Here is a 13,366-nt window from a genome sequence, read left to right as displayed (position 1 = left end):
GACTGTATTAGCAGAAAACAGCAAAGACTTGGAACAATTACTGAAAAATGTAAAACGAAGAAAGAGCAAAGGCAGGTTTACAGCTGAACATTAAGAAAACAAAAACAGTGACTACAGATTACTTGCACAACATTAAAACAGAAGAAATCTTTAAATAGTTAAAGATTTTCCATACTTTGGTTCAGTCATTAATCAGAATGGAGACTATAGTCAAGAAAGCACAAGAAGACTAGGACTTGAAAGAACAGCTATGAAAGAATTACACAAAATCCTGAAGTGTAAAGATACATCACTGAAATCTAAAGTTAGGAATGCACACAACATTATTTTTACCATTTTTATGAAAGGCTGTGAAAGCTGGCCAGTAAAGCAAGTGGACAGGAAGATAATCAACTCATTTGAGATGTGGTGCTGGAAAAGATTTTTGTGGATACCATGGACTGCTAAAATGAAAAATAAATGGGTTCTAGAGCAAATACACGGAGAGAGAAATCCCAGAGGTCCAAGCAGGGTTCAGGAAACAAGGAGGCACTAGGTATCACATTGCAAACATATGGTGGCTAATGGAGTGCACCAGGGAATTCCACATGAAAATCAGCATGTGCTTTATAGACTATAGTAAAACCTTGACGGCATAAATCATGAAAGGCTATCGAATGTCCTCGAAGACATGACAGTGCCACCACAACTAATAGTCCTGATGGGGAATCTGTACTCAGGACAAGAAGCTATTGTCAGAACAGAACACAGAGAAACAGAATGGTTCCTGATTGGCAAAGTGGGTCAGACAATGCTGCATCATATCACCCTACCAGTTCAACTTATATGCAGAACATATTGTAGGAAAAGCAGGCTTGGTCACAGAAGAAGAAGTGAAAACAGCAGGAAGGAATATTAATAATCAAGATATGCAGACGACACCATAATACTAGCAGAAAGCCTCACAGACCTGAAACAACGACTGAGAAAGATCAAGGAATAAAGTGCAAAGAGAAGCTTACTGTTGGGCATAAAGAAAACAAAAATAATGATGACAGAGAATCTACACAAATTCAACCTGAACAATCAGGAAATAAAATTAGTAAAAGAATTATCATACCTGGGACCAAACATTGACAGAAACAGGGATTGCAGCCAGGAAAACAGAAAAAGATTAAGAATGGGAAAGACAGCCATGAAAGAACAACAAAAAATTCTAAACTTCAAAGATATACAACTGACCACAAAAGTTAGAAACATACAAGCCATCATATTCCCTATTACAATGTATGGATGTGAGAGTTGAACAGTTAAGAAAGAAAATAGGAAGAAAATCAATTCATTTGAGATGTGTGCTGGCGAAGAGTGCTGAGAATGCCATGGACAGCCAAAGAGACAAACAAATGGGTCCTAGAGCAGATCAAACCAGAAATTTCCCTGGAACCGAAGATGACAAAACTGAGGCTGTCATATTTTGGACATATCATGAGAAGGGAGGACTCATTAGAAAAAACAATAATGCTGTGTATGGTGGAGGGAAGTAGAAAGAGAGAGGACTGCATGCTAAATGGATGGAATCTATTAAGGAGGTGACGGATATGAGTTTGAGGGAATTAAGCAGAGTGGTGGAGGGCAGGGGCTCTTGGAGATGTCTCATCAGCAGGGTCGCCATAGGTTGAGATCAACTAGGGCAGTTAACAACAAAGAGCAAATCAAACCTGAATTCTCTCCAGAAGCCATGATGACTAGACTGAGGCTGGAGTACTTTGGCCATATCATTGGAAGACACACCTCACTAAGGTAGAAAGCAACAGGAAAAGAGGAAGACTGCATTCCAGATGGATAGACTCAATCAAATAAGCCACGGCTCTGAATCTGCAAGACCTAAACATGGCTTGGAGGACTCTCATTCATGGGGTCAAAATATGTTGAAGTCAACTTAACAACAACAAAGTCTTTAAAATATTCTATCCATAGAGAGAAGCACCACTGATTTAAAAGAATCTTTGGATTAAAATGACACTTTGCCGTACACACCACTTGAAAGATAACCTGTACAGGTTTTCTGTAAAACCTATACAAGTTATCTTTCAAGTGGTGTGTACCTGTATAGGTTTTCTGTACAGAAAAGTGATTTTTAAGATTATTTTGAGACAATTTTTCAGGTGCAGTGCATACTACAGCAAAACCTAGCATCTATGGCAGAAAGTAAAAATGATATGACCCCATGTGTTTCGAAAGTGCAGTTCCTTTAAAGTTGATGCCCAAATACTTCAATTTTTTGCTAAAAATACAGCATCACAGCTTCTGAAAATGGACTTACAAAGAAAAATAAAAACACCATGTTGAAATCTTGCCACTTTAAAGAGTAGGTAACTGTGTGAACCACAGAGCTGCATTGTAATACCTCACACAGGAGCCTAGAGAGATGGGCTGACTATTGTATGATAACTTCATGGCATCAAATATAGAAGTATTATATGTTGATATTTATTTTTAAAAAACAGAGGAAAATAGAAAATTATTGCACTTTTCATGTCTAGTTTCAGGAAACATGTAATGCAGGCTTGCTATATGGTAAGCAAAATGTGGGGTTTGAGGCATGTAGTCATGGAAGTGAGGTCACATTTATTCCCTTCCCAAATGGGCAGTAGATCTGAAATGCAGAACTGAGCCTTTCTGTTCAAAAGGCAAGGTACAGTTGCTTGCCATTGCATGCTTAAGTACAAGATGACACAGCTATTTGTACTCACAGGAACTGTCATTACCAGCAATGCAAATTATCAGCTTGTGTGAGGACAGCAGGGTGTAGTAACAGAGAAAGGAAAATAATGCTGTGGGAACAAGCTTCTTGTAAAAATAAGTGAACAATTTTTCTCAAAATGCTTTAAAAATACATTCTGCTGCCTTACTGCAGAGAGATTAAATGATACTGAAAACCACAAACAGTATCTGGACAATTTGCCTCAGAGTAAGAAATTTCAGTGTTTCAATCAGGGAAGGATAACTGTGGTCCCTCAGGCACTGCAGGAGTACAGTTCTTATTATCCCTCAGTACTGGCTATGCTGCATAGGGCTGATGGAAGTTGCAGTCCAACAACACCCAGAGAGACATATCCAGGCCCATTTTGAATAATTAGATGTATGAAAAATTAATATACTTTTTAATACGTGTGTGTGTGTGTGTGTGTGTGTGTATTCTCTGTAAATAGAGTCATCTGATGGCTCAAAAATATAAGGTACTTTTGTGTGGAAGTGCTGATTACAGTGGTGGTGCTGAAAAAGACACTCAAAGGATAATTCAAGCTGAATATCCACTGTCCCAAATATTTTAAATGTTCTGCAAAATTCTGTTCAATCTTTGCATGAAAGATAGCCAAAACCTAAGTAGGAAAGGGCTGTGTCCCCCATGGAACAATGGAATTATGAAAATTATCACATAATTAATGAAGTGGTCTAATATGTAGGAGTGTTAGAAGAGCTAACCATTATGATTTCCATTTCTCACAATGAATTATGACAAAGAACAAAAAACAAAGTAACTGTAATCTTCATAGTTATCAGCAAATCACTGAACTCAGTGGTCTAAGTGGAGCATTTCCAAAATCAACTTAAATTACATTCTGATAGAATTTTCCGCTCAGCTTTTACATATGGATGGTGTTATTTGAAAACCAGTATCTAGCAGATGAGCAGAAAGGTTTTGTGTATGTTTATTTATATTTTTAATGAGAGGAACCGGTGTTCTGTGAACTGTAGAAATAACATATGTTTGCCTCTGGCACTGAAGCTAATTTGTTGACATATAGTTAATATTGGAACATAGAAGTAAAGGGAAGGAGGAACGAAAAAGTGCCTGATTACAGGGATCACAAAGAAACAAACTTAGTCCATTTAATACAACCTGGGTCAATGAAAGGCCATCTAAAATGAGGTGTTCAAGGCAGATCCAAACCCTTTCCATTCCCTTGCATTCAATGCCTCACCTTCCCCAGAACGAATCTGGCATATGAATATTTTCTTCCCCTCCCCAGTCTGTTTTAATCAACAGCATGGCAAAATGAAAAGATGACAGAAAAATCTGTACTACTGGGAGGAAAACCAAAACACAACTATTACCATAACATTTAGTGACATACAGGAACTATATTTTATGAGTAACATTAGTACAAAAACATTATTAAAGATGCTGTATGATATGGTATGGGAGGATGTTGGGGGGGGTGACACCATACATTACCACAACGAGTGACACCAACCCTAGTGACGGCACTGACAAGCATGTCAAACCAAGAGGGGAAAACATACATGCACTTTTGGTTTTTGGTTAGTTTCAAATGTTTTCTTGTGGTGTGAATTTTGAATTTCTAAGCAAAGCAACACTGAGCTGATGGAAAACTCTGCCTCAGTCTTAAATTTAATCCCAGGCTCTGGAACTTCCTTTCAGGAGAGGTTTGACTAGCTTATTCCCTGTTTTCTTTCCACAGGCAGGAAACTGCTAGGGGAAGGAGTGGGAATCACCTCTCTAAACTGTCTGGCAGAAGCAGTTATGTCAGTGAAAGGATAGCACTGGATCTAGGCCACATCTATTATGCCCATTCATTTCCACATATACTTTCTGGGGCCTTTAACAAACAACATTCTTAACTATATTATATTTATTTCAATTTTTAAGCTACATTGAATCCAGTTTTTGGGAAGACAAGGTATAAATTAAATTAATAATCATATTAAGTATAAAAATAAAATGACAGTTATTGGAGGTACATATGAAATCTTCATCTATACTTTGTCCTTAATTTCATGTGTGGTTTTCTTGGTTTCATTTTTCTGAAAAACAAAGGATTAATGCCATTGTAAGACCAGTTTTGCACCCCTGAGTATTGTTTTAGTTGTTATTTATATATTCCTAAATGTACTTTGCAGAAGACATTTTTAGAGTTGGTTTATGACCTAATTCATTTCCTTGGAAAAACACTGCATTCCTTTACACACAGCTACTTAGCACCAAACTAAATGAAATGTAAGGCATTCCATTCTGTTGATACTATATATATATAAAAGCACAAAGCTGGCAATGCATCTTTGTTTTTTCATGGGCAGAAGAAAGTGCAAGGAGAATTTCTTCTCACATAATATTTTATGTTGCTGTTATTAATTCTAAGCTCTTATTGCTGTATCAGAAACAATCACAGAATGCTATATGTAATACAGAGTGGTAGAATTCAAAGATATAGTCATGTTAGTCTGTAGAATCAATATGGAGAGAGATATTGTAGCTCCTCTGAGACTAACTGAATGAAAGAAGTTGGCAGCATGAGCTTTCGTAAACTTTAGTCTACTTCCTCAGATGCATTTAGTGGAGTTGAAACCAGGGAGACACACACACATGCGCGCGCACACACACACACATATATATATGCACCATTGGTGAGAATGTCAATTCAAATTCAAAATCCTTTGTGCGTGGAAAAGAAGTAGCAAGTCCAGTTTTAATGATGGTAGCTAGTGAATAAACTGGCCAATGTGTATGGAGATGAAGAGGCAAGATCAGTTTGGCTTTGGAAACTAGCCTGTAGGTATGGTGAATAGATGAGTGTAGGATGCCCCCCCCTCCCCCGAGGATGGGTCAGATAGTGATGAAATGTGTGTAATGAGCTAGGAAGCCTTTATCCCTGTTCAATCCATTGCTGAGGGCCTATAGTTTATGAATGAATTCCAATTCTGCTGTTTCTCTTTCCAATCTACTTTTGTAGTTCTTTTGTTCAAGAACTACTGTTCTAAGGTCTATGATGGAATGTCCAGGGAGATTGAAATGTTCTGCTACCAGTTTTTGTGTATTCCCATAAACAAAAACCCACTCACATGACACAGATGGGACACAGGCACTTAGCCTTGTCACAAACCAAGATGCCAACTCTGCCTGCACATTTATCCAGGAAATGTCATCACATGACCTAATGGCATCACCCACAATATGAGGGGGACCTTCACGTGCTCATCCTCCAATGTGATTTATGCCATACTATGTTATCAATGCCCATCGCCACTCAACATTGGGCAAAGAGGCCACTCCCTGCAGCAGAGGATAAATAGACATAAATCAGACATTAGGAATGGGAATAGACAAAAACTGGCAACAGAAAATTTTGGGAAAAAATGGCAAAATTTTATTTTGACCGGGGGGGGGGGGGGTAATTCCCAGAGAGCTCCAAATGTGGTTGAAATGACTTCCACACTCCCTAGAGATCATTTTCAGGAATTTCAGAAAAAGACTTTTTGCAATTTGTTTTACCCCTGGGAGGTCCCTGGAGGCCATAAAAACAGCCCCAGGGACATGCAGTCCACAAGCCCTACATTGCCCACCCCTAATTTATTGTGTCTGAACTTTTTCAGGGAAGCACTGTTTATTCATAATGTGAGAGCTATTGCTCACATTGGGCTCTTAATAAAACATGTCCTTCCCAATAAATGCTGCCATCTCCAATGCCATTTGCACAGAAAAGAGAAGATGACAAATATCTTGGAACATATCTTTCAAAAACATATCACAAAATCCAAAATACCTGATGTTATGTATTGCAGTACTTCTCAAGCTATCTGACATGGGAGAGTGGCAACTATTATTCTCTAGTGTGTGGTGGACTGGCATCAAGTTTGTGCTGAATGGGTACAATTGTTTCTTTCTTTTCTGAAAATTTGTCAGGGACTGGCAGCCAATGGCTTGGGGACTGGCACCGGTCCAGGGATCACCACTTTCAGTAGCACTGCTCTATTTGGTAACAGTTTGGGGGGGGGGGAGATGGCAGCAGCAAAACCTAAACATCTTGTAAGTTCCACTGTTACAAAAGAAATATTGTGTTTGAGATAAAAGACTGTTTACTTTCTTATTTTATAAAAAGGTGCTGAAGTGAGGAAAAATAATAATCTTCTCTATAATTAGATCAGTCATTCCCAATCTTTGGCCCACCATTTGTTTTAGACTTCAAATCTAAAAAACCCCAGCCACGTTGGCTAAGAGTCGGGAATTATGGGACTGTAGTCCAAAACATCTGGAGGACCATTGACCTAGATCAATGGTAGGGAACATCTTCCAGCCAAGAGATGCATTCACTTTCAGATAAGTCCTTGGAGGAAAAAAAATCCAGAGAGGCAAGTCCAAAGGCAAAAGGTAGGGGGAACAAATATACCTGCACATATTAAAAAGGAATTTTTGGACTGCCTTTCTTTTTATGCTTCCCATATGTTGCAACCATATGGAAGAAAAGTAACTTGGGGTACATTATATCAAGGAATAGGAATTAATTTTCCACAGGTGATGTGTAGCTGTCAGATACTGCAAGAAGTAGTTGCTGTACTCGTAGGCATCCTGTATACTACAGATATAAAAGAATAATATGAAAAGAAGTAGGCCTTCCTTCCATCCACCATCATCCAGAGGGAGAGATGGGCAGGCCAACTCCAGGCCTTGCCTGAAAAAGAAGAAGGTCCCTCCCTCCAGTCCATTTGCCTTGGTCCAGGCCTCAGAGAAAAAGAAGGTTTGCTGGACTTTCCCCCTTCCCCACTGCCATTCCCTTCTCCTTTTGTGTCTTGTCTTTTTAGATTGTAAGCCTGGAGGCAGGGAAATGTCTAATTTTAAATAATGTAAGCCGCTCTGATAGCCTTTTGGCTGAAGAGCAGGGTATAAATACTATAAATATACAGTATAATAAATAATAAATAACAAGATATAGGAAGTAATCCTCAGTATGAGAGTTTTGAGGAGTATTCCACATGGAGCAGTTTATGAAAACCTGAGCCTTTATTGAGCAAAGAAAAAACTTAAACTCTCTAAGAGGGATTGATGATTTCCATAAAATACTTATGAAATAGTCTGCAAGAACTGAAAAGAACCCAGATCCATATCTGTCTACCTTCAAAATTACTTCACGTGTCACCCATCAACTTATGGCAACCCCATGAATTTCATAGCGTTTTCTCAGGCAAGGAATAGGTAGCTTTGCCAGTTCCTTCCTGTGAATTATAGCCTACAGCACCTGGGATTCACTCTTGGTCTCCTATCCAAGTACTAACCAGGGATGATCATTCTTAGCATCCAAGATTAGAAAAGATATGGTGCCTTTAAGGTATTTAGGTTGTTCTATAGCTATCCTTTTTCATGCTCAAGTCAGCTGCAGAGCTCTGGTCAGTGCACAGATGTTTTCATAATATCTCTCATCTACATGCAGTAATTTTTTCTTGTTTTGGGTAGAATGTATTTTCTTGGTAGTTTACAGCATCATTTGGCTTTTAAAGTAAAGATATCATGACAGCTTTCCCACTCCTATAAGGACCAGGAACTCAGTGCCATGTGTGCACACAGTATGAGCTATGACATGATGACACATTTACTCACCTTAACCAAGGAGTATCAGTTGGAACTGGAGTAACAGTAAGATGGACATAAGCTGCTGGTTTTGTATAGAGGACTAAATACACACACAAACACATACACAGCCCTTTAAGGCCATTCTGCACTATCTCTTTCTACAAAACGACTTCAACAAATGTAGCCAAGCAACTAAAGGTGTCAGTTAACTCACTGCATGCAATATTTACAAAGTTGTTATAAATGTTTTATGCACTGGTATAGAAAATGTAGCATCTACAATGTAAATGCTAGAAAAGATCAAACACCACAAATCTTTACAAGAAGATAGAAGCCATAATTAAAATAAACACATACAATATTGACACTGCATTTACAAGGATAATGTACACAACTGATTCAATGACAAATCGAAACCCCTAATCTAAAAAGATGGAAACAAACAGCAATCCAGTTCAGCATCAGATAAGGATAAAGAATTAGCAGTAATCCTCACACTTGTGACCTAAAACTCCAAAAGGCATACAAATGCAACTTTTAAAACAGAATATTGTCCAAAAAGCATACAAAATAAATTCCTCTGACTTTTATGCAAGAAAATTACACATTCATCTGGAGAACTAAATGTGGTTTTTTCTTGTGTGTATGTTTAAAAAGACCAAAATGACTCTGGATAGAAACAAAGTAGCACTGTAGCATGTGGAGGAAAGTGATCTGAACTGGTTTGAATATGCAGAAAGATGAGTTTTCAAAAGTACTTACAGCTCTCTATCTCTAGTGTGCAGTTCTGTTCATCCAATGGGTATCTTCGCAGATCCATCATGCATGCAGCTGTGGTTGTAATTCTGTAAAAGAAATATACACAAACATTACTGTTATGGATTTTGCTCAATCTGCTGAAAATCAGGTAAAACAATACATATCAGGGAACCCAGGGTTGTTACTTTAAACCTGATTTGTAAACTACAGTGCGTCCTCGCCTTACGCGGGGGACACATTCCGGATCCCGCCGCGTAAGGCGAATTCTGCCTATGCTCGAGCCCCATTGGAAACAATGGGGCTTGTGCGCGGCGGCGCGGAGGCGCGAGCGGGGCACAACGGGCGCACGCACCCATTCAATTGAATGGGATGCGCCGCCCCTTCTGCCCTGCGTGCGCGCCACGGCTTCAGTGCATATGCCCGCGTATGGCGCGGGCGCACTGTAACAAAAATGCTATCCATCATTTTGGTTGACTTTACAAGTCTTTACACTTTACTTTTCTTCATAAGAAACTTATTTTATTTCATCTTAATTTCATATTTTCTGGAGATATTACAAAACTAATGCCACTGTTGACAACCTGTGAGCAAGAAGCTGTGTTAAAGATATCACTGAAATTATGCATGAATATAGAAACAGATGGGCTGGTCATATGACAACAAGGAAAGGCAGCTGTTGGAAAACTTGACTACTCCATTGGTATCCATTGTTCATGCTCATGTTCATGTTCATTTTCGGTATCCATGTGATGCATGGCTGATAAAAGGTCCTGAGCACTGCTGCATATAGGTATTTTAACATGATATTTTCTGTGCTTTTTAAAGATAACATGATCTTGGATACCACTATAATCTGTCTTAGATGGGCCTGAACATCTAAGTAAATAAAGCTTACATTGGAGGTATGCTGTTTAAATGATGTATGTGTCATAAGAGGCCGGAAGCCGCACCGAAGCCATGCTCCAGTCCTAAGGACTGCAGCACGGCTTTGGTGCAGCTTCTGGCTGTGTGTCATTTAAACAGCATACCTCCAAAATGACCCAAAGCAGCTTTATTTTGGCCTGTCTGTTTGGGCCCTCCCTTTGATATTTGTATGCTTCATCAGGAGACTTTTGGCTTAAGAATGTGTAAAGTGTGTATGTCTATTACATATAAAATTAACTAACAATTTTATGTGGACTCTTAGTAAGTTTACATAACTTCTAAATCTTAATAAATATTTCTTCCATTTAGAGGGGAAAAAATTAAAATTGCTGAATGTCTCTGTAAAACTATGCAAAAATCTTTTGCCAGTACTGGCCACTCAATCACATCTTATTAGGTGTTCATGTAGACAAATATAACTTGTAAAATGAGCAAGACTGGGGCCTTCTTTGCATTTAGCTGACAGATTCAGCTGTGTTCTTTAGAATGTAATGAATTCAAAAGATAAAATACTTCTTCCTAAGAAAAATTCCCCCCTTGTAGAAAAGTCTGTGTTCAGAGAAAAACTGCAGCTAAGGCTTCTCCATGGCCTTCTGCTTTCTTTGCTTTTATGTGTGTGCATCAGACCTACAGGCTGAAATGGCACATTTCATAAGCACGTTAACCGCCTCATTTACTGACTGTGAAAACTAGGACTACAGGTATCCAAGGACTAAAATTAATTTTATCATCACTGTCATCATCTGGACAATATTCCTTTGCAGAAAATAGATGATATTGATTTCTGTAGCTGAATACATATTTTTTTGTAATTGGTTGTGTTGACAATGACTATAAATTGATCATTACTTTTGTGCAAGTTTCCCGGGTGTGTTCCATGTATTTAACAAAATAAGCACACAAGTTTCCAAATATTTGGCTGTGAAACAAACTAAGGAATTTTTTTAAAAGTCTGTGTTTAACAGGATATTGAAATATATTTGAACTCTTTGTTGTTGAAAAATGTTTTGTAAAATAAACACACTCTCCAGACATATATCTACACAAACATTCTGTAGGCAATTTACATATGACACCTTCTGCATAGATTTTATTTGTGGCTATTTTTAACATGTATTAGCAAACCTCTTAAACAATGGTGGGAACATCTGTACTATCAAAATGCTTTTACTGCTAAATCTGAGGAAGGAACAGCCTTGAGCTATAACAAGGCGAAGAAATACAGTAGTGAGATTCTATGAACTGTGTTCTGCTCATATGTTTCAAACTAAAGGTAAAATAATGATGCTTAGTAAGTTGTGGTCCTTAGTAGAATTTTGACACTTAGCAAAATTTCGAACCCATTTAATTGTATTAAAAATGCATATGCCACTTTGCAATAGAACATCCCGCATCAATATACAAATTGTTTATATCATCTGCTAACAAAGTACTGTATGTTCTGAGATTCACAAACCATTAAATATATAGTTAATGTGTAAACGCCTATCAGATTTCCTATGAGAATTCTAGAAAAATTTACTGTAACACTTTAAGAAAGCAAAGGTTACTACAAAACACAATGTTGCTATTTTTTTAAAGTATTTATTTATTTTTGCCATGGCAGTGGTCATATTCTTGGTGGAATGCGTCTTGGTCTCTCTGGAACAGCAAAAGATACAACCCTGAAAGCACTTCCTGATCCACCTAGGCAGAATAGCTGTAGTTGTAACTAACCCTAACTCTAACCCTGTCTCTTCTGAGCCATACCAGCCAGAACTGGGTGGAGGAACTAGCTCTCCCACTTAGGGTGGAGGAAAAAGTCAAGTGGAAGCAGTGCCTCTTAAGTGAGTGGAAAAAGAAAGACCTTGTCAAGGATACCCTCCCCACATTGCATGAAAATGTCCTACTTCTCCCAATTGAACTTAATGCCAAGAAAACATTCATCCTAGATCCAGTATCTGTTGCAAACTGGGACCAAGAATGAAGGGGTACATTAACCTAAATCCAGTAAAGTGGATCTGTTGTGTTGGCTTAGCAAATTTTGTTGACTCAATCAGTCTACTCTATTTGGGACTGACAACTGGATTTGTGCCACTGAATACAGGCTTTCATGTAGCATCTTGGAGGAGTATGACATCTCACCCATTCTACAGTCTCTTGGAAAAATGCAGCATTGTCAATAACTAATAGCTGTTTTTAGTATTATCAGGGAAAGGGTGAGATGATGAAAGTGAGCAACTATTGCATGAAACCCAGGATGAGGTTGGAGTACCATAGGCAAACAACTCTAGAGAGAATTATAACTGAACTGAGTTGATTTTCCACTTCTTCCAGGGATGGGGATGGGGATGGTGGTTTTGGTGCTGATTGTGGTGTTGTTGCTGCCTCCTCCTCCTCCTCCTCCCTTAACTAGAGCAACTTTTTTTAAATGGAAATTTCTAATAACAATTGCATTCTCCTGACAAAGATTGCTGTTCCTTTCCCACATCTCTAAGCAAGTGGAAAAACTGTTAGTATGTCCACTAATTCCTTCTGCCTCAATGACTTAAACTCTCTCTCTTTCTGATACACACACACACACATACACAAAGTTTGTGATTTTTCTCCACATGGCCATACACCATACTCACACTTAGCTTAAGAGAAAACAGGTCATGTACATCAGAGAACAGGTTCAGGTTGCTAATTACCAACTCCACTAATCATCCTTCAGTATAAAATTATTTTCTGCAGTTGACTGCATACTTTTATTAGAATCTTTATCAGGCGCCTTCCATGCACTGCAACTAAGCACTGGTGACATTCATGTCAGAAATAGTAACCAAAGCTGTGCAGTTGTAGCTCTGCCCAGTGTTCACTTCTGCTTCTTGGAAGCAGACCTGTTTTGTGACAGTTGGAAAGGCTGGAAGCAGCCCTAGTTATAACATATGGAAATCTGAGGACAAAACTGCCTTGTGATTAATTTCTCTCCTGCATAGAGAGATCAGCTTTAAAGAAAAATACTTATAAGTTTTATCAACAGTATTTTCCCCTTTTCTTTTAATTTGCTACCTGTTGTAAAATTCAAGATACAGTGGTACCTCGGGTTACGAAATTAATTCGTTCCGCGGCTAATTTCGTAACCCGAAAAACCTTCGTAACCTGAATTGCCATAGGCGCTAATGGAAAAAATAGCTCTCTGCTGCCCTCCGGTGGCGGCCTTTCCATTGAAAATAGCGCCGAGGTTTTTTCGTAACCCGAAAAAACCTTCGTAAGCCGAAACAATAAATCCCTATGGGATTTTTTCGTATCCCGAAAAATTCGTAAGCTGGGTAATTCGTATCCCGGGGTACCACTGTAATTTGTTTTCTTGTC

General features: G+C 38.5%; 1 protein-coding gene across 4 annotated transcripts in view; it reads right to left on the bottom strand.

The window, feature by feature from the left end:
• GABRB2 (gamma-aminobutyric acid type A receptor subunit beta2) overlaps positions 1-13,366 on the bottom strand; it is a 148,886-nt gene that overhangs the window by 59,574 nt on the left and 75,946 nt on the right. For all 4 annotated transcript variants that reach the window (XM_042452244.1, XM_042452245.1, XM_042452246.1 and 1 more), the window contains exon 6: positions 9,110-9,192. In XM_042452244.1, coding sequence (XP_042308178.1) covers positions 9,110-9,192 — 83 coding nt within the window. The remainder of the gene's footprint in view (positions 1-9,109; positions 9,193-13,366) is intronic.

The sequence above is a fragment of the Sceloporus undulatus genome, chromosome 2, assembly GCF_019175285.1.
Source record: "Sceloporus undulatus isolate JIND9_A2432 ecotype Alabama chromosome 2, SceUnd_v1.1, whole genome shotgun sequence".
In the NCBI taxonomy this organism is placed as follows: Eukaryota; Metazoa; Chordata; class Lepidosauria; order Squamata; family Phrynosomatidae; genus Sceloporus; species Sceloporus undulatus.
Note: the sequence above shows the minus strand (reverse complement) of the source record. Positions and strands in the feature narration are given on the sequence as shown.